Source organism: Camponotus vicinus, unplaced genomic scaffold (genome assembly GCF_025532165.1).
Source record: "Camponotus vicinus isolate PSW18456_S1 unplaced genomic scaffold, iyCamVici1.0 SCAF_5, whole genome shotgun sequence".
NCBI classification, from domain to species: domain Eukaryota; kingdom Metazoa; phylum Arthropoda; class Insecta; order Hymenoptera; family Formicidae; genus Camponotus; species Camponotus vicinus.
The window spans coordinates 15,290,866-15,315,740 of NW_028141977.1; the positions used below are offsets into that span (position 1 = coordinate 15,290,866).

General features: G+C 29.6%; 6 protein-coding genes across 9 annotated transcripts; 3 read left to right on the forward strand and 3 right to left on the reverse strand.

Annotated features, from left to right (window-relative positions):
- Positions 1-14: 14 nt before the first annotated feature.
- Positions 15-2,113, forward strand: Sdhd (succinate dehydrogenase, subunit D). Its single transcript, XM_083100067.1, has 4 exons — positions 15-297; positions 1,275-1,420; positions 1,502-1,686; positions 1,794-2,113. The coding sequence occupies exons 1-4, from the start codon at positions 243-245 to the stop codon at positions 1,999-2,001; spliced, it is 594 nt and encodes a 197-aa protein (XP_082956193.1). The 5' UTR covers positions 15-242; the 3' UTR covers positions 2,002-2,113.
- Positions 2,114-2,213: 100 nt separating this feature from the next.
- On the reverse strand, positions 2,214-3,405 carry Pcd (pterin-4a-carbinolamine dehydratase). Its single transcript, XM_083100068.1, has 3 exons — positions 3,110-3,405; positions 2,611-2,730; positions 2,214-2,534 (listed from the first exon to the last, which is right to left on the reverse strand). The coding sequence occupies exons 1-3, from the start codon at positions 3,233-3,235 to the stop codon at positions 2,361-2,363; spliced, it is 420 nt and encodes a 139-aa protein (XP_082956194.1). The 5' UTR covers positions 3,236-3,405; the 3' UTR covers positions 2,214-2,360.
- A 209-nt stretch (positions 3,406-3,614) lies between these two features.
- On the reverse strand, positions 3,615-5,774 carry LOC145971950 (uncharacterized). 2 transcript variants are annotated; one of them, XM_083100065.1, is made up of 5 exons: positions 5,592-5,774; positions 4,788-5,178; positions 4,439-4,634; positions 4,093-4,308; positions 3,615-4,030 (listed from the first exon to the last, which is right to left on the reverse strand). In XM_083100065.1, exons 1-5 carry the CDS (start codon positions 5,628-5,630, stop codon positions 3,766-3,768), a joined length of 1,107 nt encoding a protein of 368 aa, XP_082956191.1. In that variant the 5' UTR covers positions 5,631-5,774; the 3' UTR covers positions 3,615-3,765. The 2 variants fall into 2 exon arrangements, with proteins under 2 accessions (XP_082956191.1, XP_082956190.1); XM_083100064.1 differs by having other exon boundaries at positions 4,788-5,189; positions 5,592-5,773.
- Positions 5,775-13,691: 7,917 nt separating this feature from the next.
- On the reverse strand, positions 13,692-17,381 carry LOC145971526 (uncharacterized). 2 transcript variants are annotated; one of them, XM_083099268.1, is made up of 3 exons: positions 17,229-17,381; positions 14,695-16,292; positions 13,692-14,606 (listed from the first exon to the last, which is right to left on the reverse strand). In XM_083099268.1, the coding sequence occupies exons 1-3, from the start codon at positions 17,314-17,316 to the stop codon at positions 14,388-14,390; spliced, it is 1,905 nt and encodes a 634-aa protein (XP_082955394.1). In that variant the 5' UTR covers positions 17,317-17,381; the 3' UTR covers positions 13,692-14,387. The 2 variants fall into 2 exon arrangements, with proteins under 2 accessions (XP_082955394.1, XP_082955395.1); XM_083099269.1 differs by having other exon boundaries at positions 17,114-17,346.
- A 312-nt stretch (positions 17,382-17,693) lies between these two features.
- Positions 17,694-19,745, forward strand: Cbc (protein CLP1 homolog). Of its 2 annotated transcripts, XM_083099271.1 has the most exons (4): positions 17,694-17,714; positions 17,799-18,153; positions 18,226-19,283; positions 19,459-19,745. In XM_083099271.1, the coding sequence occupies exons 2-4, from the start codon at positions 18,055-18,057 to the stop codon at positions 19,568-19,570; spliced, it is 1,269 nt and encodes a 422-aa protein (XP_082955397.1). In that variant the 5' UTR covers positions 17,694-17,714; positions 17,799-18,054; the 3' UTR covers positions 19,571-19,745. The 2 variants fall into 2 exon arrangements, with proteins under 2 accessions (XP_082955397.1, XP_082955396.1); XM_083099270.1 differs by lacking the exon at positions 17,694-17,714 and having other exon boundaries at positions 17,741-18,153.
- A 370-nt stretch (positions 19,746-20,115) lies between these two features.
- On the forward strand, positions 20,116-24,502 carry Bdp1 (transcription factor TFIIIB component B'' homolog Bdp1). Its single transcript, XM_083099272.1, has 6 exons — positions 20,116-20,291; positions 20,772-21,338; positions 21,486-21,918; positions 21,997-22,436; positions 22,920-23,033; positions 23,166-24,502. The coding sequence occupies exons 2-6, from the start codon at positions 20,804-20,806 to the stop codon at positions 23,984-23,986; spliced, it is 2,343 nt and encodes a 780-aa protein (XP_082955398.1). The 5' UTR covers positions 20,116-20,291; positions 20,772-20,803; the 3' UTR covers positions 23,987-24,502.
- Positions 24,503-24,875: the final 373 nt, after the last annotated feature.

Here is a 24,875-nt window from a genome sequence, read left to right on the forward strand (position 1 = left end):
AAGATTTTCGAACACACCCGAAATATAGAGATTATGTAAAGGTGCACGTGAAAAACATATCTATTTCGTTGAAAAAAATATTTATATATATGTATAAATTAAAATTCTTTCATTCTAGAAAATCTACTTTCGTTCTAACAAACGCGAATTGTCTCGAATAAAGATCGATCGCTGCGAGCGGTTGTCTCTTATCTCTTGATCCGAGTTAACGTCAAACATAATAAAAGCAATTTTGATATAAAATGAATTTAGGAAGAATGGCTAATATTAACATTTTACGCAAAGTCCGGCAGCTCGGTAAGTTTTATTCGAGATCTGCGACAGTTTCAAACGCGCGTCTGCTTGATTTCGTGAATTGGATAGAATTTTCCTTACACAACCTCAAAATGCTTTTACATAATCTCTCTCATAATAAGCAGAAAATGTATAAAAAGTTTCAATCAATGGATATATATTTTTTTTAATGTTTTAATTACGTGTAATAAAAAGTTTCATTGTAAATTAAGATTAATTTTTTATTACAAATTAATAAATACTACTTTTTACTTAGCAACACACAATATAATACTAGATGTATAAATAAATTTTTCACACTATTTTTTATGAAATTCGATATTTATTAACAGAATTATACATGTAGTACATTTTAATCATGAAGGTAATCTTCATCATTTTCATCCAAGTTATAGATTCTGAATCGATACAAATTTTTGTCATGAATTCATCAAGCCATTTTTTATTTCTTTTGATAATTCTAAATTTTAGAAATATCTGTTAAACAAGACATGCTATTTCAATTGGAATAAATTCTAAAAGTACCCTCAGTTGAATATCAGGTAGGACAAAAGAACCTAATCAAATTCCAATAATGTATCCTTGATCAATTTTGCCACATGAGACCAAGCATTATCATGCAAGAATTTAATTAAATAATAATCTTTTCATGTAAAAAGTCGTTTTTTTTCTTCCCAATTTATTGTTTAAATGAAATAACTGAATATTAGCAATCTACAATTACTGTTTTGTCAAGTTTAAATATTCATAGCAATTCATATCCTATTTATTATAAATTTGTAATCTATAACTTATCTGAAAGATAGAAGGAAGTATTGATAAATAATTATTTTTCTAATTAAATTATACATGTATAATTTGTTAATAAACATTGAAACATAAAAAATAAAAACTTATTTATATATCTAATATATATTTAAAAAACAATTATTAAATGTAAAATTAAATTTATACACCAATTACAAATGATTTTATTGCAGAGATGTTGGTTAAACCTGGTAGTTTACTCCAAACCTACAGATGTAATCCAATGCACTTCCCCAAATCTACTTCAAGTCTTACAAATTTGAATCGTTGCACAACACCTAATGCAAGCAATTATTCAAAATGTCGTGTCTTATCCAAGGTTGATAGTAAAATTTTCTAAAAGAAATAACAGTAAGTATATTTATACAAAACACACTTTATTTTGTTTTATTCTTTCCAGTTACCTGTACAATCAACAGTTAGTGTGACTCGTGCAGCAAGCACTCATGGTGATCATGTACGCTTGTGGTTGATGGAAAGAATAGTGTCTGCATCTTTCTTGTCACTAGTACCTGCTGCTCTGCTCTTTGAAAGCAAATTTATCGAAATAATATTGGCAGCTGCAATTGTCATGCATACACATTGGTAATTAATTTTCTCTTATAATGTTAACTTTATGCCGTTTTTAAATTTTTCTATGAATTTCTTGCATATTGTAAGATAGAAAATTGGAGAGAATAAATTTATTACAGGGGATTGGAGGCTATTATAGTCGATTATGTACGGCCTATTGTGGTAGGACCAGTAGCTCCAAAAGTAGCATTCTTAATGTTAAATCTACTTTCCATCGCAACTCTCGCTGGTCTGTTTGTGTTAATTTACAATGGTCCTGGTATTGTAAAGATCATTAAACAAGGTTGGGCAATAGGTAAAGACAAAGAAAAACAAATATCTAATTAGATGTTATCATTAAAATACAGAAATAACTTGTTTATATTAGTATATGAAGAATTTTTCAAAAGAGATAGTAGTTTGTAAATTATTCGGGAATAAATTATTTACTATAACAACATGTATTATGCTTTCTTTCTTTGCTATTTGTAAAAAAATTTTTAATCTGTTCAAGTATTGTAATTGCAGTTTAGAATATATATAATATATATATATATATATAATGGGCTAAAGGAATTTATTGCACATTAATATTTGTTACAAGTCAATAACAACAAATATTTCTCATTATTGTCATTAATATGTATATAATAAGTATACGAATAGATAATGCTTCGATAGGTCATAATAGATAAGCCAAGTGAGTTTTATTTGCCAGCAACCTTGTCTATAAAAGTAGCCAGTTTCACATCCCTTTGTGACAAACCATTTACATCATGAGAAGACAGAGTAATATTCACTTTATTGTAAACATTGAACCATTCAGGATGATGATCCATCTTCTCAGCCTGTAAGGCCACCCTTGTCATAAATCCAAAAGCCTAGAAATTAGAACATAACGTAAACAAATATAATGTAATGATTGTATATAAATATCAACAAATGCATACAATATACCTCATTAAAATTCTTAAATACAAACTCCTTATAGATTGCATCTCTATCCGACTGAACAGTCCATCCTGATGAGAGCAAAGGATTCAAATTCTGCTCTCTTTCCTCTGGTGTAAGCTTACTCTAATAAAGATTAATACACAATTATCAAACATCAGTTATCACAAACTAAATTATCAATATATGATATACATTCTCTCTTATAAAATTATAGTCAAATGTGATTTTATTTTATGCGATTATTCACATCGTGAGATTGTTGCGATCATTAGTCGTCGTATAATTGTTTTCATGCGCAATAAATTTTTTATATACATATTCATATGCGAGAATACAAGATTTGTGTAACAAGTGGTCGGCTACATCTGTATCACTTTCACCACCAAATTATTCGTTCAAAGACAAATAAATTTATGTGAAAACATTTTTAACCGCTCGAGATTCTCTCGCTATTCGATTTAAACATTCTTTTTTAATTGAAAAGTTCTAGTGAAGCGCTTACCATTTTTGTTCTCTTCGAAGTAGCGGCAGATAAATCTCTATGCTTCACCACTATACGCGATATGCACTTTCGAATGTGATTCCCTCCCCTTCCCTCTATCGCTCGCGCGGTCAATAAGGCTATCATGTCGAAAGCTTGTTATTTCGTACGTATAATTTAGAGATCGGATATCGGATTCTTGTGTGAGAAAGTGTAATTAACACTTTGCTATCTACTATACTTTCGGAGCAAGTTAGAAAATCTATGCGTAACGATAAACTCCCAATTTCTAAATGCTTCTCTAACCTCTTCCTCAACCATTAAAATTTATATTGGTTCAGAGAGATTGGCACCAGATATAATATATACGGAGTCGATAAGAGTAACGTGCAATTTTGAAAAAAAAAAATTATATTAAATACTTAAAAAATAACTCATTAAATACACTTGAATAAAACATCTCATTGTAATTTTAATAAAATTCTCTTATTCTCAAAATTCTTTCAAAAGATGTATAAAATGCAAATATGTATATATGCATATATTTCATGTATTTACATAATTCATCAAACATTAACATAATGTCTGTACAAAATGTTCATCAACATCATAAATATTGAGAAGTTAAAAAAATAAAATTGTATCGTCAATATTCAAATAAATTTTGTATAACAAAATCATTGATTGGATTTTCTTGATCTTTTTCCTCTCTTAATTAGAGATACTGGAGAAGGTAATGGAACTTTAAGCATAATGATATTTTTATCCTTTTTAGAAGACACTGCTCCAATGACTTTCACAAAACTCAGCAGTTTCTTAAGACCAGTTTTCCTTTTCAATATAACTCGAAACTGTTCAAGATCCAATTCAAAGTTCCATATCGTCAGTGCAAGGATCAAGCAGTGTATAAGGCCTTTATCTTTCATAATATTTGGTCTCATTCTGTAAACGAAAATTTTTGAAAATTTCTTTTCTTACAATTGGTGCATGTGATCGAAACTTACCGTCCGTTCGTGCTGGGCACGCTATACGTGTCAATGATGTGCTGATTCACTTCTTCAGAAACTGGACATGCGACAACATCGCGTTTCTTCACATCCTTTGATAATAAGTCGCACCATGCATTGATCATTTCGATATAGAGTAAGAGAGCAACCTTGTTTACATTATCTGGATCCGATTGAATAAATTTCAAAGTGTGCTTAAAAAATGTACTTTTCCTATATGATGAGAAATATATAAGTAATTATATAATAGCATTGTATATTTGGATACACATACATACACACAGAGATAAGGATATAGAAAAATAGAAACTTGTTAAAAAACGTGTAAAGAAACTTAAATTACCCTTCTTCATTAAGATCTCCATTAAGAACTTCCATTGCATGCTCATATAACATTTCTAGTTTACTTCTTGGGATAATGTCGTCTATATTGTATACATCTTTGACATTAGTCGCATCCCTGTTGCATGTTGGTAATATTGTATTTGAGATACAGTCATCAGTTGGAACTGATAAATCTAGCCTGTCAATTTCAATATCTGCCAGAAGATAAAAACAAACCAGTAAGATTTTGTATGAAATATAAATATTAAATATAATATTACCGATTAGATGCTTTTTAATTGATAGTACATATGTAGGTACATATTGACATAAAATTTAGTTACATAATAATGAAAAGAATTACTCACTTGACACCGTGTTTTCAAGTTGTTCTTTGATAGAATTAACATCCATTTTCATTCTTTCTAATTGCTCAGTTCTACGTTTGACTTTCTTCGATCCAAATTGTTTATTCAATGTAACAATCTTTTCATCTATATTGTCCTTGTTGTCTTCAATATCAGGCTTTTCAAGTACTGGGGTTACCTGCCATCGTTCTGCTTCAAATAATCGTACTTTGCCTGTTTTCTTATTATGGAGTACTAACATCGTTCGTGTCGATTCCTTTTCAACATCTGGTCTGTAACCTTTATATACAATCTGTCCATTTGATAAGGCCAGAACAGTTTTATCTTTCCTTTGATCATGAAATAAGCCACATGATATCTCTTTGTCCTCTTCATCTTTAAGCTTACCATTCTGAAAATTTACTATAGGACAAAACTTTTATTTATATTTATAAAAAAACCCATCTGAATGATTTCTCTCTCTCAAATCATTTACAGCAATTACTTAAATAATTAAACGAGGGCTAAAATGATGATATTTGAATGTAATTATAATTATTATAATACATATATATATATATATATATATATATATATATATATATATATATATATATATACACACAAAATGTGATATTAATATAAATTTTTAAAACTTATGTTAATACTACAAAATGTGATATTAACATAAATATAAATTCTAAATTTATGTTAGTGAATTGAAAATTTATGGCTAACATTCTAATATGTAATTATTATTAGATATAATAAATCGGAATAGAAACGACGCTATTACTTAAGTATAACGCAACATGTCTATCTTACCAATAATTGGTTGAATTTTGTTAGGTTGCACAATGACATCTTCGATAACTGCTTTGAATCGCTTCATTTTTTATTTAATCAGATACTTCATTAAAAGATTCTTCACGCGCTACGTATAGGTTATGTTACCGTCGCACTTGCATCGCGAGATTTTTCCGACGCATGTGCGCTATGCTTTACATACGCATGCGCAGATGCGAGTCTAGTCACGTGACGCGTGGTCACGTGTGATTGCGCGTATTTACAAACAGATTTTTATATTTCCCATAGATTTCTTCAAGTGGGTTCGATGGGCTCGGATATAATTAAAGAATGATGATGACATTACTAATTTAAGCATTAAAATCCTCGAAAAACACAAATTTTGCAAAATATTTTAAATATTTCCTTCTTTATATAAAATATAAAAAATTCCAATGTTCCACTCTAATATAGTAAACTTTTTTACATTATATCTTATTATAGTTTTTATAATAGTATAATGTACGTTTTGATGATTAATGCTCTATATAATACAATGTATTGAATTATATGTAACAATTATAAAATATTATTAACGGATTTTATTCAACTATAAGCTGTCTTTTAGTTTCTCATCATTTCTAGTTATGCATTTCTATCAAACACATCCTTTTCTTCGAGTCTTCAATCTCCTATCTCTAATCACGTATATTTTAATTATGTGTCCTAATTACATTCCCTAACCGCGTGAATAAATGTCCGACATTACGTACTATTGTACGTAAAGCTTTTCTTCAGGCCAGTTGAACTTACTTTTCGTTGATCCTGGCCACTTTCTCGCTCGATCTCTAACCAGAGATCGAAAAAGGAGATAAACTCCTTCTTTTGCCGATTAATTACCGGCAAATGAGCGTAAATATTTCACGCTCATCGTAACGATCGCTCGATTTTACGATCGTTCGTTAAATATTTGAATATAATTTTATTTTAACTAAAATAAAGCCAAACTACAAATTTTTATATATTATATTAAATTGCTAACACGGCTATATGGTAAACCATTTATTATCATGTTATAAGTTATTTAATGAATTAATCATTTGGCTTTATATTAAGTTAAAGTAAAGTTTAAAACTAATATCTACAAATTTTACGATGGATGAGCTAAGAAATTAGAATAAATGCACGTTATAAAAATAAAGTAGCATCAGAAATTGATAAAATTGATAAAATTATTAATGCGTGTTCTTTATTCAATAAATTAGACAAAATCTTTACAAAAAAATCTTTTCTTGATTCTCTTTTTTTAATTAATACTTCAATATATTTTCGCAATGGATGCAAAGCATTTCGAAAGAATTTATTAAAAGTTATTTAATTTAATTTATCCTAGCTCATCCATTTTAAGGCAACGAATTTATCTACAATCTACAATCTACAATTTACATCTACATCTACATCTACGTCTACAATCTCTACGAATCCGTTACCTTAAAGTTAAATAAAAGTTTTTTTCACTCACCCGCACTGATGCGCAACAGCGGAGTTGTTGTTTTCGAAGCTAGTTATCTGTAACATACAAATATAAAATTCATTTATAATAATGCTCAAAATGCAATCAATATTTCAAAAAATTTTTATCGTGAGGAATTTTATATCCGATGTGTAATATAATAAGCAGATAAACACGTTTGGAGAAATTGTATACATTTTTGAAACTGTTTTTTAGAAGATAGAAAGATTTGTATGACTTTTATAAAAATCTTTCTCTCTAATTTTCTCTTTAATTCATTTAAATAATAAGATCGAATTATTGTTCGTTTATAACGATTTATAACAATTGATATACAAATAATAATAGATATTCACCATCAGGTTGCTCCGCCGATGCAAGATGCCTCTCCCAGGCCTCCTCCTCCTCTCATGTTGTTGACGCGCGATACTTTTAACGGCACTCCCGCACTCACGAGCGATATTTTTATATCGCTATTTTCGTTATTTTACGCGCGATACTGAACGGCACTCCCGCACTATTTCGGTACAATTAAAAATTTGGTCGCGCGATGTATATATTTAATATATATATACTTTTAACGACACTCCCGGTTTCGGTTCGAAAATTCCATTTCATTTATGAGACTCAACTTCGAGCCAACAGGTCGGGAATGCAATGTTACAACGAGCAAAGATTAGGCCCGAACCGGAAAGAAGACGAAACGATTGACGGAATAGAGGCGAATGAAGTTCAGCAGCTCTTTTTCGCGCATAATTATCTTATCTCGTATCGAACCTGGACCCTCTAAGCACGATTTCAGGTGCTTCGCCCGGAACATAAAGTTTCCCGCGATTGCAGGACATGGCTACACCAGGCTGGTAGACGGCAAAAGAAGAGGATACCCACATTTTTTAAATGCTTACATTCAGCAGTTTAGAAAATGGGGAGGCAACCCCTTTTACCGAGCGAAAATCGTGCCTAGGGGAATCCACTCGACTCCTCGACAGGGTTAACACACGCAGTGCGTGTGGCTGTAGACGAGCAAAGAGAAGGGACCCATTGACGACCATTCCGAGCAATAGATCGAGTTCTAACTAATTCGGGCCGAATCACTTGACGAAGCACGAAGCAAGAGTGTACGTTGCATAGCAACGTGTGCAAACTCGAAACATCCCAGTTAGTTGGCATCGGAAGTAGAGACTCGTGACAATAAATGAAATTGGGATTTTATATGAAAAGTCCAAAAGTTCCGCGAAAACGCGACGACGCGAGAATACTACAACGCGAAAACGCGGTAACGAAGCGCTTGCCGTCCGCGGCACCGACGACGCGAAAGGGTACTTAGCTTCCCATTCAGGCACCTTAAGATTTATCATAAATAGAAAAATTTAAGATAAACTTCAAGGCACCATCCAAGTACTAAGCCCTTCCACCACGACAAGGTGTACCCCATGGGAGGGTTATATTATATATAATTTTATATATAATATAATACATAATTTGAAATTTATTTTGTAATATAGTACATAAATTTAAATTCGCAAATATAAACGATAAATATAAAAGATAAGAGAACATCTATTATATAAAGCAATGTTCAAAATAATTGATTTTAAATCTAATTATTGCGCGCAATTAATTTTTACTTTTAAATAGATATATTTTAATATTATAAATTGCAAAATTACAAAATAATTTATATTTCTTAGATATAAACTTTTAAAAATATGATAAAAAAATTTCTATTTTTTTTATATATAAAATATTTAAATAAATATATTAATTTGAAATGTTTTATAAAATATAAGAAATATCTGAAAATATTAATAAAAAAATTTATAAATGTTTTAATTATTTTAAAATAAAATGAAATATTTTTTATAAGTATATGTATTATATATGTTACAATTTAAAATCACTACTAAATCACAATCAAAAAAATAAAACAAAACGAGAAATATGTATATTTTGAATATATATACTATTGATAAATAATTTATATATTGTTGTGTCCGCGGAACGATATATATCGAATGCGCGCGACACAACCGATCGGCACACGCTGACGCTCGCGCGTAAATAATAACGCGGTTTAAGGTACACAAGAATTTTAATAAATCACGAGTAACATACAAGAATTCAGAATAAATGTAAAACGGATCACAGGTAGACGCGCGTCCGCACAGCTTGACAGCTGGGCTTAGACTCTCTAGCAGTCGTTGTTTGTTTATAACAATATTTTGACAACGCGCGCGGAAACGATCTTTTTTCGTCGACGTACTTCCTGCCGAAAGAATTCAACGGGTGGCGAATACATCCAGGAGGACGGGACGCGGGAACGCGGGGATACAACAATATAATAAATAATGAATGTGATAAATAATTTAAATTAATGACTTACATCTTATTGATCCATCCATTTCCAAAACCTCCTTTTTTCTTTTGCTTTCTTCGATTTTTCCTCGTGGCACTTCAATCCTCGTTGCACTCGTTTGAATTCCTCAATGCACTTACACTCATTCACGAAAAGTTCCTCGTTGCACTTGCAATTGTGTTTAGAGAAAGAATTTGATAATATATGAAACGTCTCACATCACTACTTTACTGTTCAAGAGCCACTGTGCGAATGAGCGTAAGTCCGAAACATTACCGCGGTACTGTTTATATCGTCAAAGTCAAAGTCGACTATGTAAAGGAAGAATTTGATAATATATACAAAGTCTCATATCCCTACTTTACTGTGGGGTTCACTCAAAGTCACTGTGCGAATGATCGTAAGTCAAAGACATTACATATCGCCAAGGTCGACTTTATATTATATTATTGTTAAAATTCATTGTTGAAATATTTTATGAGTGATAATATATAATTCTCATTTATAAGATATCTGAATAATTATATTATTATGAAATATTTTAACATATTAATATTAATGTATTAATATATTATGAAATATTTTAACATATTAATATATTAATATATCTCATATATTTAACACATTAATGTATCGTAAGATTAAAAGATTAAAGTAATGATATGTCGTAATATATGACTATTGTTTAATTAACAAGGATTGCCGATTAAGAAAATTTAAAGCATTGGTCGAAATTTATTTAATTCTAATAAGTATTGTTAGGGAAATTATTATAATAAGCATCGCAATAATCGAAAGATAATAACAAAATTAATTCTTTTATTCCCTTTTATGTATCCCTTGTTTCAATTTTTATTCGCAATAAATGAATGATTACGATTCGATAAAGAATTATCATTGCGATACAGTTTCATGTCGTTAATTAATTTTTAATTAATTAATACTTATTAATATTTATAGCAAATTATGTTTCGATACTAATCGTAATCGTATTTAGTAGAAAAATTACAATATACGAAGCGTTTCTCACCACTACCTTACTACTCGAGAGTCACCGCGCGAATCATGACAAAGCCATAACATAGCGCGCTACTGTTTATATTTTATATTGTCAAAGTCGAACACGGTGTTATCGATAATTCGTTGCCGAAATATTTTATATATTATAAAATATACATTAACGCGGAATATTAAATTATACAAGTATTTTAATTTATTGATTAAAATTGATTATTTATTAAACAATTTATCACGGAGCCTTTCGTTATGCTAATTATTTACATCTATAATTCGATCGTTTTACTTCGTGTTCTTTCACAATCCAAATTACATTTAGATTGTCAAGTAGAACGATAAAGTAACACGGATGAAATATATTTGTGACTCTAAATATTAAAATAATTATTGCCCGTAAAAATTGCAACGATCGAAGTGATTATTTAATATTTTGGATTCCTATAATTTAATCGATTCTCGATTAAATTGTGTGTTTAATTAACAAGGATTGAGAAAATTTAAAGCATTGGTCGAAATATATTTAATTCTAATATTGTTAAAGAAATATTATAATAAGCATCAATGATCGAAAGTTCATAACATAATTAATTCTCTTATCCCCTTTTATGTATCTCCTGTTTCAATTTTCAATCGCGATAATGTTTCATGTCGTTTATTAAAAGTTAATTAATTTTTAATTATTAATAATTATATCAAATTATGTTTTGATACTAATCGTAATCGTATTTAGAAAATTCGACAATATGTGAAGCGTTTCGCACCACTACTTTATTGCTCGAGTGTCACCGTGCGAATGATAAAGCTGTAACATATTAACAATAGCGCGTTACTGTTTATATTGCCAAAGTCGAACACCGTGTTATTGAAAATTCATTGCCGAAATATTTTACGTACTATAACTGTTATACATGAAAATATTAAGTAGTTTTTGTAGAAGTTTTTCAATTTATAGAATTAAACGATTATTTATTAAACAATTAATTAACTAATTAACATATGAAGCATTTCGCATCATTACTTTACTGCTCGAATGTCACTGAGCAAATGATAACAAAACCATACATACAAACAATAGCACGTTATTGTTTACGTCGTCAAAGTCGAACATATATAATCTTATTGATAATTCGTTGCCGAAATATTCTACGTATTCTACGTACAAAATATACACGCGAAATATTAAATTATAGAAGAATTTTAATTTATTGATTATTTATAACACAATTAATTAATTGATTGATTATTTTGAAAATAATATATAAATATGATAAATAATTTTTATAAATAATTTTTATAAATTACTTACCTACATATATATGTGTGTGCCCATATTGTCCAATGCTTTTCCAGACTTTCTTATTTTTTTTCTTGTATATCCTTCGCTATTTTCTCGTAGCACTTATACACGATTAATTACTATAAATACATGCTATATTTCACATGTCTGATCGCGAAATAATCACATGAAATTGGCACTTTATTATATTATAAAAAAATAACACATTTACTCGAGAAATATTATACGCGGTACTACTCGTATAGTAATACTTGTCATTAATGTTGATATATACAGTATATGCATATAAAATACAAATCGTAGGATCAAAAAATTAAAGTAATAAAAAGTCGTAATATAACGTATTTAATTATTGAATTAATATTTAATTTATGCTCGTATTTTAATTTGTATCTATGTATCGATTGTGTGAATTTATATAATTTCATATGTTATTGTTTAATATTTTTTAATGGGTAATATTAATATTATATGCTGAAGATGGATCAAAAAATAATGCGAAACGTTCGTGTTTAATGCATGTATGAGTAATTTGAAATATATTAATTAAAATAAAAAGGAAAATGTATTTTTATTCTTTGCGCTCCAATTAATTGCGTCTTACTGGTTCTTACTTGCCAATTTTTAATTAATCTGCAATTATTATTATTTGAGCCAATTTTATTTTTATTTGGAATATTAAATTATAGAGGTATTTTAATTTATAGATTAATTAAACGATTATTTATTAAACGATTGATGTATCTCTCACGGAGCCTAATCAAAGGATAGTAATAAACATTATGATTTTTACCTTTATCGCTTTAATGTTTTTACTTATAATAAAAAATAATCGCGCTTTAATAAAAAAATTATTGTTATAATACAGTTTTGTGTCGTTTTTATCAAAAGTAATCGTTAATTTAATAATCGTTAATTATAACAATCTTAATAAACTATGTTAATTATAATAATCTTAATAAACTATGTCCCTTGTCGCGATCGCGTTTAGAAAAGAAATTCGATACTATATACGACTATATACGAAATATTTCGCATTACTGTTCGAATGTGTCGTGTGAATGATAACGAACAAGATCGCAACACGTAAACAATAGCGCGTTACTGTTTATGCTGTTGAGGCCGAATATGTTATTGATAATTTGCAAATATTTTATGTATTATAACATATATGTATATATTTTTACACACACATACATTTACACGCGCGTAGAATATTTTAATTATAGAAATAATTTATAATTTTTTTTAATTTGTAGATTACTTAAACGATTATTTATTAAATGATAATATATCGTGGAGTCTTTCATTATTGCTAATTATTTGGATTCCATTATTTTACTGCTCTTTTCCAAAGCCAGATTCTTCAATGTAATTTTTAGTTTTGCATTTCAAAAGCTTGACTTCTAGAGAGCTAAATAAATAAATGAAAATGATATTGAGAAGAAGAAAACACACACACACACACACACACACACATATATATATATACATAAATAAATAAATAGTGATATATTGAAAGAAATATATAACATACTAATATATTAGTATATTAATTTAGATCACAAATTATTATTAATATTAAATTATTTATATTAATATTGTTTTATTTATATTACCTCATTTTTCTTGGATATTTCTCATTTAAAATTTGATAATTCCGCAAAAAAAGTACTATAAGTAAAATAAACTGCTGTGAGCAAGATAAAGTATTAAATTATTCTTTTTAAATTTTTTATCTTTTCAATTTTCTCTCCTAAAATTTTATTAAACATTGTCTAAAAGTACTATATGTGTTAATATAAATTTATAAACACACATTATATATCATCACATAAACATTTTTTCTACATATAAATACATAATTATTAATTAGATTTGATAACACTAACTTCTAAATCTGATATTAAAAAATATCTAGTCAGGTTTAGAGTAATTAAAAAATACAAAAAGAGATGTGTTTGAAAATACTTTAATATATATACAATACTTAAATATATATACAATGTGTAAATAAGCATTTATACCATACTAATCTACAATTTTATTTCCCAATCGAATTATATACCAACATTATGTGTCTCCCTTTCTCCATATAAGTTATATCTAAAATTATTGTAGAAAAATAATATATATATATTTATAATAATGTATCGTTATATTATTATACAGTTATAAAAAGTTATTTTGTTACAAGTATTGTTAAAAATATTACCAAAAAAAAATATTAGAATCTTTTAGAAAATTTACACAATTGAAAAAATTATAATACACTTGAAAAAAGAATAATACTTTACATCATAACTTTTTTGAAAAATTAGATTTTTTATGAAACTATATCTTCCCTAATTTTTGAATTTGTGAAACTATATCTTCCCTATTGTAAATAATAAAATATATATGCAAATGTAAAAGAATTATATAGATAAGAATATAAGCATATATATAGAATGAATAGAGGAGTAGACAGATACAGATAACAATATGAGAAATTGAATATCAGCATCACATAGATAGATCAAATATAATTTTAAAAAATTAGCTAGAAAGCTAGAAAAATGTGTTTGTTGATTTATAGTTTATTATTTATGTTTTGAACTTTTAGGTATTCCTAAATTTTAAAATATGCATTTTAGTGATGTGTCTTCTGTATTACTCAATGAATAAGTTATATTCATCGATTTCTTCGAACGTACTATTAATAGTTTTTATCCATTCATTTATTCGTTTCTCATTTTCTTTTTTGGACTTTGTAGATTTTTTCTTCTTTATATGATGTTTCACGTTTTTTTTCTCTTCTTCTTCTTCACCACTATCTTCTGAAAAGTCATGTTTTACGGCTCGTTTTCTTTTGTATGAATGCTGAGGTGGCTGTAATATTTTAAATGACAATTAATTAGTGATATATCATATGATAAATATAAAAAATATATTGCTACACTATTAATAATATAAATACCTTCGAAAAATGCGAGGGCTCTAAATCCATGAATAAAGGAATCTCAGTTCCAAAATTTGATAGTCTCTCTGTTTCAGACAAGACATCAAATGTGTCAGAAAAGTTGAGAAAATTTACAACATTTTTATCTTTTTGCTTCTCTGTAAGTGATTTGTCAACTTCAACATGCGCTTGATTTGATGCTTGTTTGTTGTCATTAATATCTGGTTTTGTTTGCAATAAGTTCTTTATTTCTCCCAGCGAAATTCTAGCAGGTACTGCAGGTGCTTGTACAATATGTTTGTTTGTATCTATCACCTGAACATTTTCTGAAGTTTGATTAGTTGGAAGTTTCTTTCGAATTATATTGTGTTTTTGGTGGAAAGTCGTTTTCTTTTTCCTTTCTTTTTCTCTTCCACATTTATTTTTTTTACTTATCTCCATATTTTCTTTATCTTCTTCCATATTTTCATTATTTTTAATATTTTCTTTACTTATTTCTATATTTTCTTTATTCATTTCCATATTTTCCTTATTATTTTCAAATCTTAACTTTGGCGTACTTTGAATAAAATGTTTAGATCGAGAAAACATTGGTAATGTCGAAGGTCGCCAAGGACTTCCCAGATCCAAGGTACTTGTCTTCAAGATAGGGGACAGAGATTTAGTCAATAATGAACAATTCAACGTGTTGTTTTGTTGCTTTACCGAGGTTTTATTATCAAATATATTTTTTGGCCGAAAGGGCTCAATATTGGGTGATGGTTTAATGACTGTAATATTGTCTGCATTTTCGATAGATATAATTTTTGGTATCTTCTTTTCTATATTTTCCTCCATTGATTCTCTTCCCACTTGAATATCTGTATTTATGTTTGATGATGCAATTTTATTCATAGTATCTTCCTTTACTGGTTCTTCTACTATCTGAATATTTGTATCTGTTCTTGGTACCTCAATTTTTTTATCCTCCTTTGTCGATTCTGTAACTATTAATCCTATTGCAGAATCTGAAGGATTACTTTGGGTAGGCTTCGTAGGATTTGTACTAAGCTCAGAAGATTTATTTTCTTGATTGTTAATTATTTTCGATTGTATAGTAACCTTTTTACGTGTAGTCTTCTTAGTTGTCTTGTCTTTCTTTTTGTTAATTTTTTTCTTTTGTTTTTTCTTAGTAGTTTTCTCTATTGTATCATTAGTATCAAACATAAAATCATATACATCATTCTTGTTTTCTACAGATTTCTCAAAAGACTTCATGGCTTTGTATACAGGTACTTTTTTATTGTTTTTCAAATTTAACTTTTCTATTATTACCAAACTGTCTTGCTGCTTTAATGGAATATATCGCTGCAGCAATTTTGAATCTTCACAGTAATTTTTTTTATTCCGACGGGGACGCAAGCGTCTTGATAATGGTAGACTGTTATTTGCAGATATATTTGTTTTTGATACATGTAAACTTTTATCTTTTGCACTAATATTAATCTTTTGTGAACTTTTATTGGTAGTAATGATTTTTTTAGATCTGAGTTTTCTAGATGCAGCTTTTGAAGATGGTTCACAAGAATTCAGACGAGAAGAACGTGTAGATACTCCAGTTGTAGACATTATGATTTCTGGAAACATAATAATTATTTATTTATTATATATTATATATTCTTGATATACAATATATTTATTTATTACATATTTTTGATATACAATCTTATAGCAAATTTAATTTATTGCATTTTAGTGTATATTAAGTGCTATTTAGATTAAATATGACTTGGGAAAGTCCTTAGTTATTTATATCAATTTCAGTATTAATCAAATATAGAGAATTGGATAAATGTCTTAGAACTTATATCTGAAGATGGTTTTTCCAATTTATGTTAACAAAAAATTTATATTGCTATTTATATTTACTTAAATAACATGGAAATAGTAATTTGATATAATTATTATTTTACATGCTTGATTAAATATTGCATTCTTGCTTATATAATAAATATTTTTCTTGTCTACTTAGATTGACATTGCAGCGCATTTCCAGACATATAAGCTCTGTAATGAGTGTACATCAATGCATGCAACCAAATTCATTATTACTTTATGAGAAATTTTGATAAAAAATATGAGAAACTGAAAAAATTATTGAAGGTATTAATATTAACATTAAACTTAGTTATACATTTTTTTTTTTTTTTTTAATTAAGTGTTTCCGGCCTGTTGGCCATCTCACACATATGCTATATTGATGTGGATTTATACATTTCTTAGTAAAATAAAGGTTAGAATTTATTGCGGTAAAAAAAAAGTATATAAAGAATCTAATTTTTTCCATAAAGTGTATGTAATATTTTACATATACGTAGAGATTACGCGGCATAATAACATTCTCGTTATAAACAATACTAAATTAACTTTTCTTTTTTTTAATAGAAAAACATCTTACGATGTATGTCAACTTCCAGCGGTTATGAGAAGCGGGAGATGTTGAATACGAATTGTAAATCAGAACTACACGTTTGTCGAGCACGTTTGACTGCGGAAATTCAATAAAAACGTACCACGATTATTACACTGTATAGGTGACAGATATATAATCTCATCAAACGAAGACGCAAATTTTTTGACAGCGTAACTACGCAAAAGCATCACAACGTAATTACACAAAAAAATGTCGATGTCACGATTGCCAACTTGAGAAGCAAACTTGTCTAATGATCAGATGAGCAACCACTTACGTTTGTTCTTTTTGCTAGGAACTTTCAGGAATTTTTTGCGCTTCAAATAAGACGGGAGCGTCCCGTTTGACACGTTGCGATTGGCCACAGCCAATCAACGATTGACCAATCAGAGAGTTTTATTTTGAATTGGCCAATTGGCGACGTGTGTCAATCGGGTGTCACCCAAATGAGACAAATACATAAGCGTTCGAAAATTCTCCATGTAGGATGATCGATACAAAAAGAAATCTTTATTTCTTTTCTCCTGATTGGCCAATTAAACATTACTCTTTCCCACGGGTAGGATTTTTGAACGCATCTTAAGAGGTCTGTTCTCTCTCTCTCTTTCTTTCTCTCTTTTTTCAACACTAAAATATATATTTATCTCGTTTTAAATGCTGAACATTTTAGAGAGTGCGAGCAGCACGAACAGATCGCTTGTTCGCTCCTTGCGGTTTCCTAAAGATTTCTGCGGTTAAAATGAAATTACAGAGTGAGAGAGAGGATTGTTTTTTTATATATATTAGCTACTTGAATGTAACTAATATATAAAGTGTTGAAGGGATAGAAAACGGCAAATTCTACATGAAATAAGCAAGAATAAATTTTGGTAACCTATTAGCTCTACATATTTTCTAAAAAGCAACTTCTAACCTATTTGAAGAAAATGTCCGATGAAAAATCGACAGTGCAAGAATTCAAGTTAGATCCGGACTGTGAATTGAGATTTGAAGTAGAGAGTAAGAATGAAAAAGTTACATTGGAGGTAATATAATTTTTTTTTAATTTAACAAATTTCTTTAATTAGCGAAATTTATCTGGAATTGTATAATTGCAGTTAAAAAGTGGCCTGGCAGAAGTATTTGGGACAGAATTGGTAAAGGGTAAAAAGTACGAATTCATTGCTGGTGCAAAAGTTGCGGTTTATACCTGGCAAGGTTGCACCGTTGAATTAGTTGGAAAAACTGATGTTAGTTATGTGGCAAAAGAGACACCTATGGGTTTGTATCTCAATTGCCATGCAGCGATGGAAAGGATGAGAGAGACTGCGGAAAAGGATGACACTAGGGGTCCAATAACGATGGTTGTGGGCCCCTGTGATGTGGGAAAGTCCACGCTTTGTAGAATATTGCTGAATTATGCTGTCAGAATGGGCAGAAGACCGATTTTCGTCGATCTCGATGTTGGCCAGGGACATATAGCGATTCCCGGTACTGTGGGCGCTCTGTTGGTGGAACGGCCGTCTAATGTAGTAGAGGGATTCAGCCAACAAGCCCCGCTGGTTTTTCATTTTGGACACAAAACACCGCAAGCCAATGTGACATTGTACAATTTACTTGTTACTCGTTTGGCAGAGGTTTGCTCGGATAGGCTACAAGCTAATAAAAAGGCCAAAGCCTCCGGCATTGTTATAAACACATGTGGCTGGGTTAAAGGGGACGGCTACAAATTGCTCACACACGCCGCGCAAGCATTCGAAGTGGATGCGATCCTCATACTAGATCAGGAGAGACTCTATAATGAACTGGTGAGAGATATGCCAGACTTTGTGAAAGTAGTTTTTCTACCGAAGAGCGGTGGAGTTGTCGAAAGGAGTCAAGCACAGAGGACTGAAGCGAGAGATCAGGGCGTCAGAGAGTATTTTTATGGCTCTCGAACTCCTCTATATCCGCACAGTTTCGAGGTGAAATGGAGCGAGGCAAGGCTATATAAGATCGGGGCACCTGTTTTACCGGCTTCCTGCATGCCATTGGGTATGAAGGCAGAAGATAATTTGACAAAATTAGTGGCCGTTACGCCGGGACCCAGTTTGTTGCATCATCTGTTGTCTGTCTCATTTGCTGATTCTCCCGAGGATGATGTTGTGCAGACTAACGTGGCCGGATTTGTCTGCGTGTTAGTATACAATTTATTATAAAAATTTTATGTTATAAAATTCCATATTTTATATTTGTTATTATTAATACTAATTATTATTATCATTATGCACACACAATTTTTTCTTATACACAAAAATATAATATTTATTACATTATTATTATTATTATTATTATTATTATTACATTTGCAGAACCAATGTGGATGTCGAGAGGCAAACGTTCACTGTACTCAGCCCACAACCTAGACCACTGCCAAATACAGTCTTGTTATTATCAGACATACAATTTATGGACAGTCATTAGCAACTAGACAATTTATCATCAATTAGTAAATGTAAAAATGTATAAAAATATGAATAATGATAAAAGAAAATTTTTTTACAATATTAGAAACGTTTAAGATAATATAAAAGAATAATTCACTCATACACACAAATGTAATATTTTTTGTAAAATATATATACATTTATATTATTAATTATCTGTGTATGTTTGTGATTACATACACAAATATAAATCACATATACAAATTAATCCGATTATTGTGAAGAAAGATCAAGAGTTAAAAAATACACAATTGAAATACCCTTTATAAATTTACCATTTTCATAATATATGATTTGTATTAATTGATTTATATATCCATCTCCCTTCTAAAAAAGTGATAATAAAATTAATAATGTAGAAAAAAACTACAGATGTAAGGAAATATTGAAAAGATGATTGATTTAAAAGATTAAACATTGATTAACTGATTTTTGTTCATTGTTGACAATTATTAAAGTTAAAAATTGACGCGTATGTATGCTTGTGTATGTGTGCATAGGTATGTATGTATGTATATATATGTATTATGTACGTATTCGTCCATACTTGTGCAGTTCGATCCGGCCGCGTGCGTTTTCAAGAATGAAACGAATATAAAGCAGTTTTTCGTTGAGCAGAAAATTATAAAAAAAATATGATGATTATTGATTCTCAAGGAACTCGCGTCTCGTTTGCATTGAAGTAACAAATTGCGTTGGTAAGTGATGATGACAATGGACCAACCTCAAAGCGAACGCCGTAACAGATATGTTAATTTCTTAACACGATTTTGTGTCATACGTAACTACGGATTTGAATTAAATGCGAAAATTAAGTCAGAAATTTTCACATTGGCGATAATATAATACTTAAAAAAAAGTGAAATAGAGAAGTGCTATCGTTACAGCTGTTGACGCTTTAAAAGTCACATGTATCTTTTGTCATTTTTTCCGCGTTAATCTATTCATTTGGAAACTAAATAAATAATAATTTTTACATAAATCTCAGTAATTTTTATCAGTTTTTATTAATTATAAATTTATTTTAGAACAAAGAAAGTTTTATTAATTAGGGTACTTTTCTGTTAATTGTTTTGTATTTGTAGCTTGTATATTGTGTGCGTGTGTCTACAATCTATAAATATTATATTATAATTCATGGATTTTTATTAATTTATTGATATTTACTTTTCGTATAGATTTTATTATATAAAGCTTTTAAAAGGTAAATATGCGTCGAGCACGTATTAAAGCTTTGGCCAGTGTGCCAATTCGAAAGAACCCTGTACAAGATACAGCAGCTTCTGCTGATGGAAGTGAGCTGTTTGATAAAGAACAAAAAAAGGAAGATGCATCTAAGCCAGAGTATGAACCAGAAGTTATCAAAGATGTCGCAGAAATAAAGAAACAGAAAGAAGAAAGTATATCTTCTGATACTGAAGTATTGGAACAAAAAGTCATTAAAGATAGTGTAAAGATATTAGAGGAGACTAGTAAGAAAGAACAAATAAAACCTAGTTTTGTAGAGCCAGAACCAATCGTAGTTAAAAAATCAGATTCTCAAGAATCATGTTCTCAAAAAAAACCAAATTCTCAAGAACCGTGTGCTCAAGTAAAACCAAGTTCTCAAGAATTATGTGCTCAAGCAAAACCAGATTCTCAAGAATTATCCAATCAAATAAATGACAAGCCTGAAAAACCTATTGATCATTTGGTTCAGAAAACTGTCCCACTGCCAGATACGCCATCGACAGGAATAGATATAAGTAAGGTTTATGTAAAATCATTAAAAAATTTATATGCTGGAAAACACTTAAAAATATTTTATCACAGTTTGATTTTTCTATTAAAATATGTTATAATTTTTCTGTTACATTTTGTACATAAATTTTGAAATATATATTTTTTTTCAGCTTCTCCTACAAAAAATCGTCTGTGTTTTATGAGACCTGTACCAAGATTAGACACTGGTGGTAGAGTAAGAAAGAATAGCATACAAGGAAGTGGTGCGAGTGCGAGTGAATCCGAGGATGAGCATGGCAAGAGAACAGCATCTGTTGTGCCGAGTCGCATACGGAATGATTCTATTTGTTCCGTACAGAGCAATAAGGAAAGTAGTACTGCTGACAATCAAAATATCTATCCGAAAATTAAAGCGATGCAGAAGAGACGCATGCAAATTTCGGAATCGGCGAGAAAGCTAGCCGAAGCGAGAAGGGAATTCTTATTGAAACATGAAAATAAAACGCCCGATAAAAGTCAGATGAAAATGTATGATTTTATATATTATAATCCTGTAACAAATCCTATGAAATCGAAAGATCAACAAAGAATAATTGCAGCACAGTAAGTATATAATGTATAAAATACAAAACACTATCTATATATCGATACTTTATGAATTTAATTTCATTTTTTGTCCAGACCGATAGAAATGCAGGAAGAGGAAGAACAGGAAGATGATCCGATGAGAAAGATTCCTGCGCCGCAAGTGAAAGTCGGTCCTGATGGTCAATTGATAATAGACGAACAGAGTACAACGATACAACACACAGATGCAAAAAGAGTTAGAGAAATAATGTCGAAAGATATTATTATTGAAGAGGGTGTTTGCAATAATGGTGGTTTCTATACGAAGCATAAGAGAAGCAAGGATTGGCCAAAATGGGAAACGCTTAAATTTTATAGAGTCTTGAACGTGGTTGGTACAGATTTTCTTTTGATGCAGACTCTATTTCCAAATAGGACTAGACAAGAAATTAAACAAAAGTACAAGAAAGAAGAAAGAGTTAATCGCCAGTTGATCGAAAAAGCTCTGAAATATCATCAAGAGTTTGACACTGAAATGTTAGAGGAACAATTAGGTATGTTCTCTTTCTCTCTTATAATGTTTGTTATATTTTATTTTTATTAATAATATTGAATTGTTAACATTTGACTGCATTATTCAAATATTGACTTAGTATAGTTTTATAATTACCTGTATATATACTCCTGGACAAAATTAACGCATAATTTTTTTCACTTTTTCTTTAAAAGCTGGTATTTAAATTTTAACGAAAAACCTTAAAGAAAAAGTGAAAAAAAGATTATGCGTTAATTTTGTTCAGGAGTATATAAAAAAATTTTATACACATATAGTACACAATGTAACAATTAAATTGAGTAAACAATTAAAATTTTCATTGGAGTTTTTGAACTTTTATCATAATATTAAGAATTTACTCTACTTTTATGTAGAACAAATTCTTATTTATTTACTTTATGTGTATGATATTGATCTGTTGTATTCTGTTTTTTGGAATTTATTTGATTAGTTTGATTAAAAATCAGAAATTTATTTGTAGCAATGTTACAAAAACTAGAAAATATTCAAAACACGCCTGAAAAGAATGAAAAAACAACGGAAAAAGTTAAAAATGGTCAAAACATAACTAAGGCAGCGAAAAGACGCAAGCATCGTGAGTATATTGTAATTTTAATCTTATTTTGAAACGATATTTATATAAAACAAGATATGTATTAATAATCAGAAAACATTTTATATAGATGTATATTTAGAGTAAATTAATTCACACAACAAATTATTACAGGATTGGTGGCGAAAAGTATTGGGGAGTGTGAAGCGTTATTAACGTCGAACGCTATTAATGCTGAAGAAGCTGAAGATGCAATGATATCGACAAGTGATGAAATTGATGTTGAAATAAATAGCGAAATGAGTGACACTCATCAAATAAGAAAGGGAAGCAAAATGCGAAAAAGACGATTGGATGATAAATCCGATGATTCCGATGATAACAGCGCAAGCGATTTCAATAGCGATTCGGATAGTTCTCCAGAGATTTATCGAATCCGGCCGACTAGATCCGGTAGACAACCGAAGAAGTTGAAAAAGCTGCAAGCGCCCGATGTCAATAAACTTAATACGCCTAATATTGATACGGAATCTGACAGTGACGCTGAAAACAAATCGTCAATAGTTGATAACGAGGTGATACCATCACATGTAGCCGTTGAAGTTACAGAGGTTGCAAATACTTCAAATGAGGACGGCGAAAGCGCAGAAACATCGTGTCCTGAAAATATTACGAGCGTAATACCAAATATAAATCAAATGGAACCAGGATCTTTGGTAATCGTATCGAAGGAATCTGCAGAAGAACCTGGAAACACTATTCTGCAAGTTTATATGGTTAGTTCCAACGTTGATAACACATCGACCGACTCTACGGATCAGCAGAATCTATTGAAACCTTTAACGACGGTAACTAGTGAGTCAGAAACGGTTAAACAGGTGACTGAATTTAATGAATTTATGGCAGATCAGCAAAATCTATCGGAACATTTAACGAAAATTAAACCGGAAATTGCTGAACCGAAATCTGAAATTGAGGAAAATTTTGAAAAATGATCTTTTGCATTTATACTTAGCTATATAATTCAATTTTAGATAGCATTACAAAGATGATACGTATCTTCAATTTGTTGGGATTGAATATTAATTTATATATAGATTAGAGAAAAATATAAAAAAAAGACTGCAAAAAAATGTGCAAAAGAAGATACATTTTGTTATACGTTTATAAACTTTTTTTTTTTAATTATAAGTGAAATTTTTTTTTGCAATATTATTTATATAAAATGGTTCTCTATCTAAGGACGAATTTATTTCTCCCGACAAATCGAAGGTGATTTATTGTGATAAGAATTGCGCAATACATGTATGCACATTTACTCCTTTAATATTTACTTTTTTATCAAAAGACAATATTCAATTTTAATAACAATATTGGAGCATTTCATGTTATGAGCAGAGTCCGGATCTTGGTGCCATTTTCCCTACTCCAAATGCATGCTAGCGGCCGAGTGCCGCGAAAAACAGTATCGTCTATGCCGGTCTAGTGATGGTAGCAAAGAGGGCACCGTCGCGTAGAAAAAAATAAAATATATATATTATATATATATATATATATATATATATATATATATATATATATATATATATATATATAAACATAGAATACATGTTTATTTAATATTGTACATAATATATAAAATAATATAATAAAATAATATATATATTATAGAAAATATAAAATAATATAATAAATTATTATATTTTTTTTCTACGCGACGGTGCCCTCTTTGCTACCATCACTAGACCGGCATAGATGGTACTGCTTTTCGCGGCGCTCGGCCGCTAGCATGCACTTGGAGTCGGGAAAACGGCACTAAGATCCAGACTCTGCTTATGAGTGATCAACATTGTATGTGCATAATACTAAAGGTAGTATGTATAC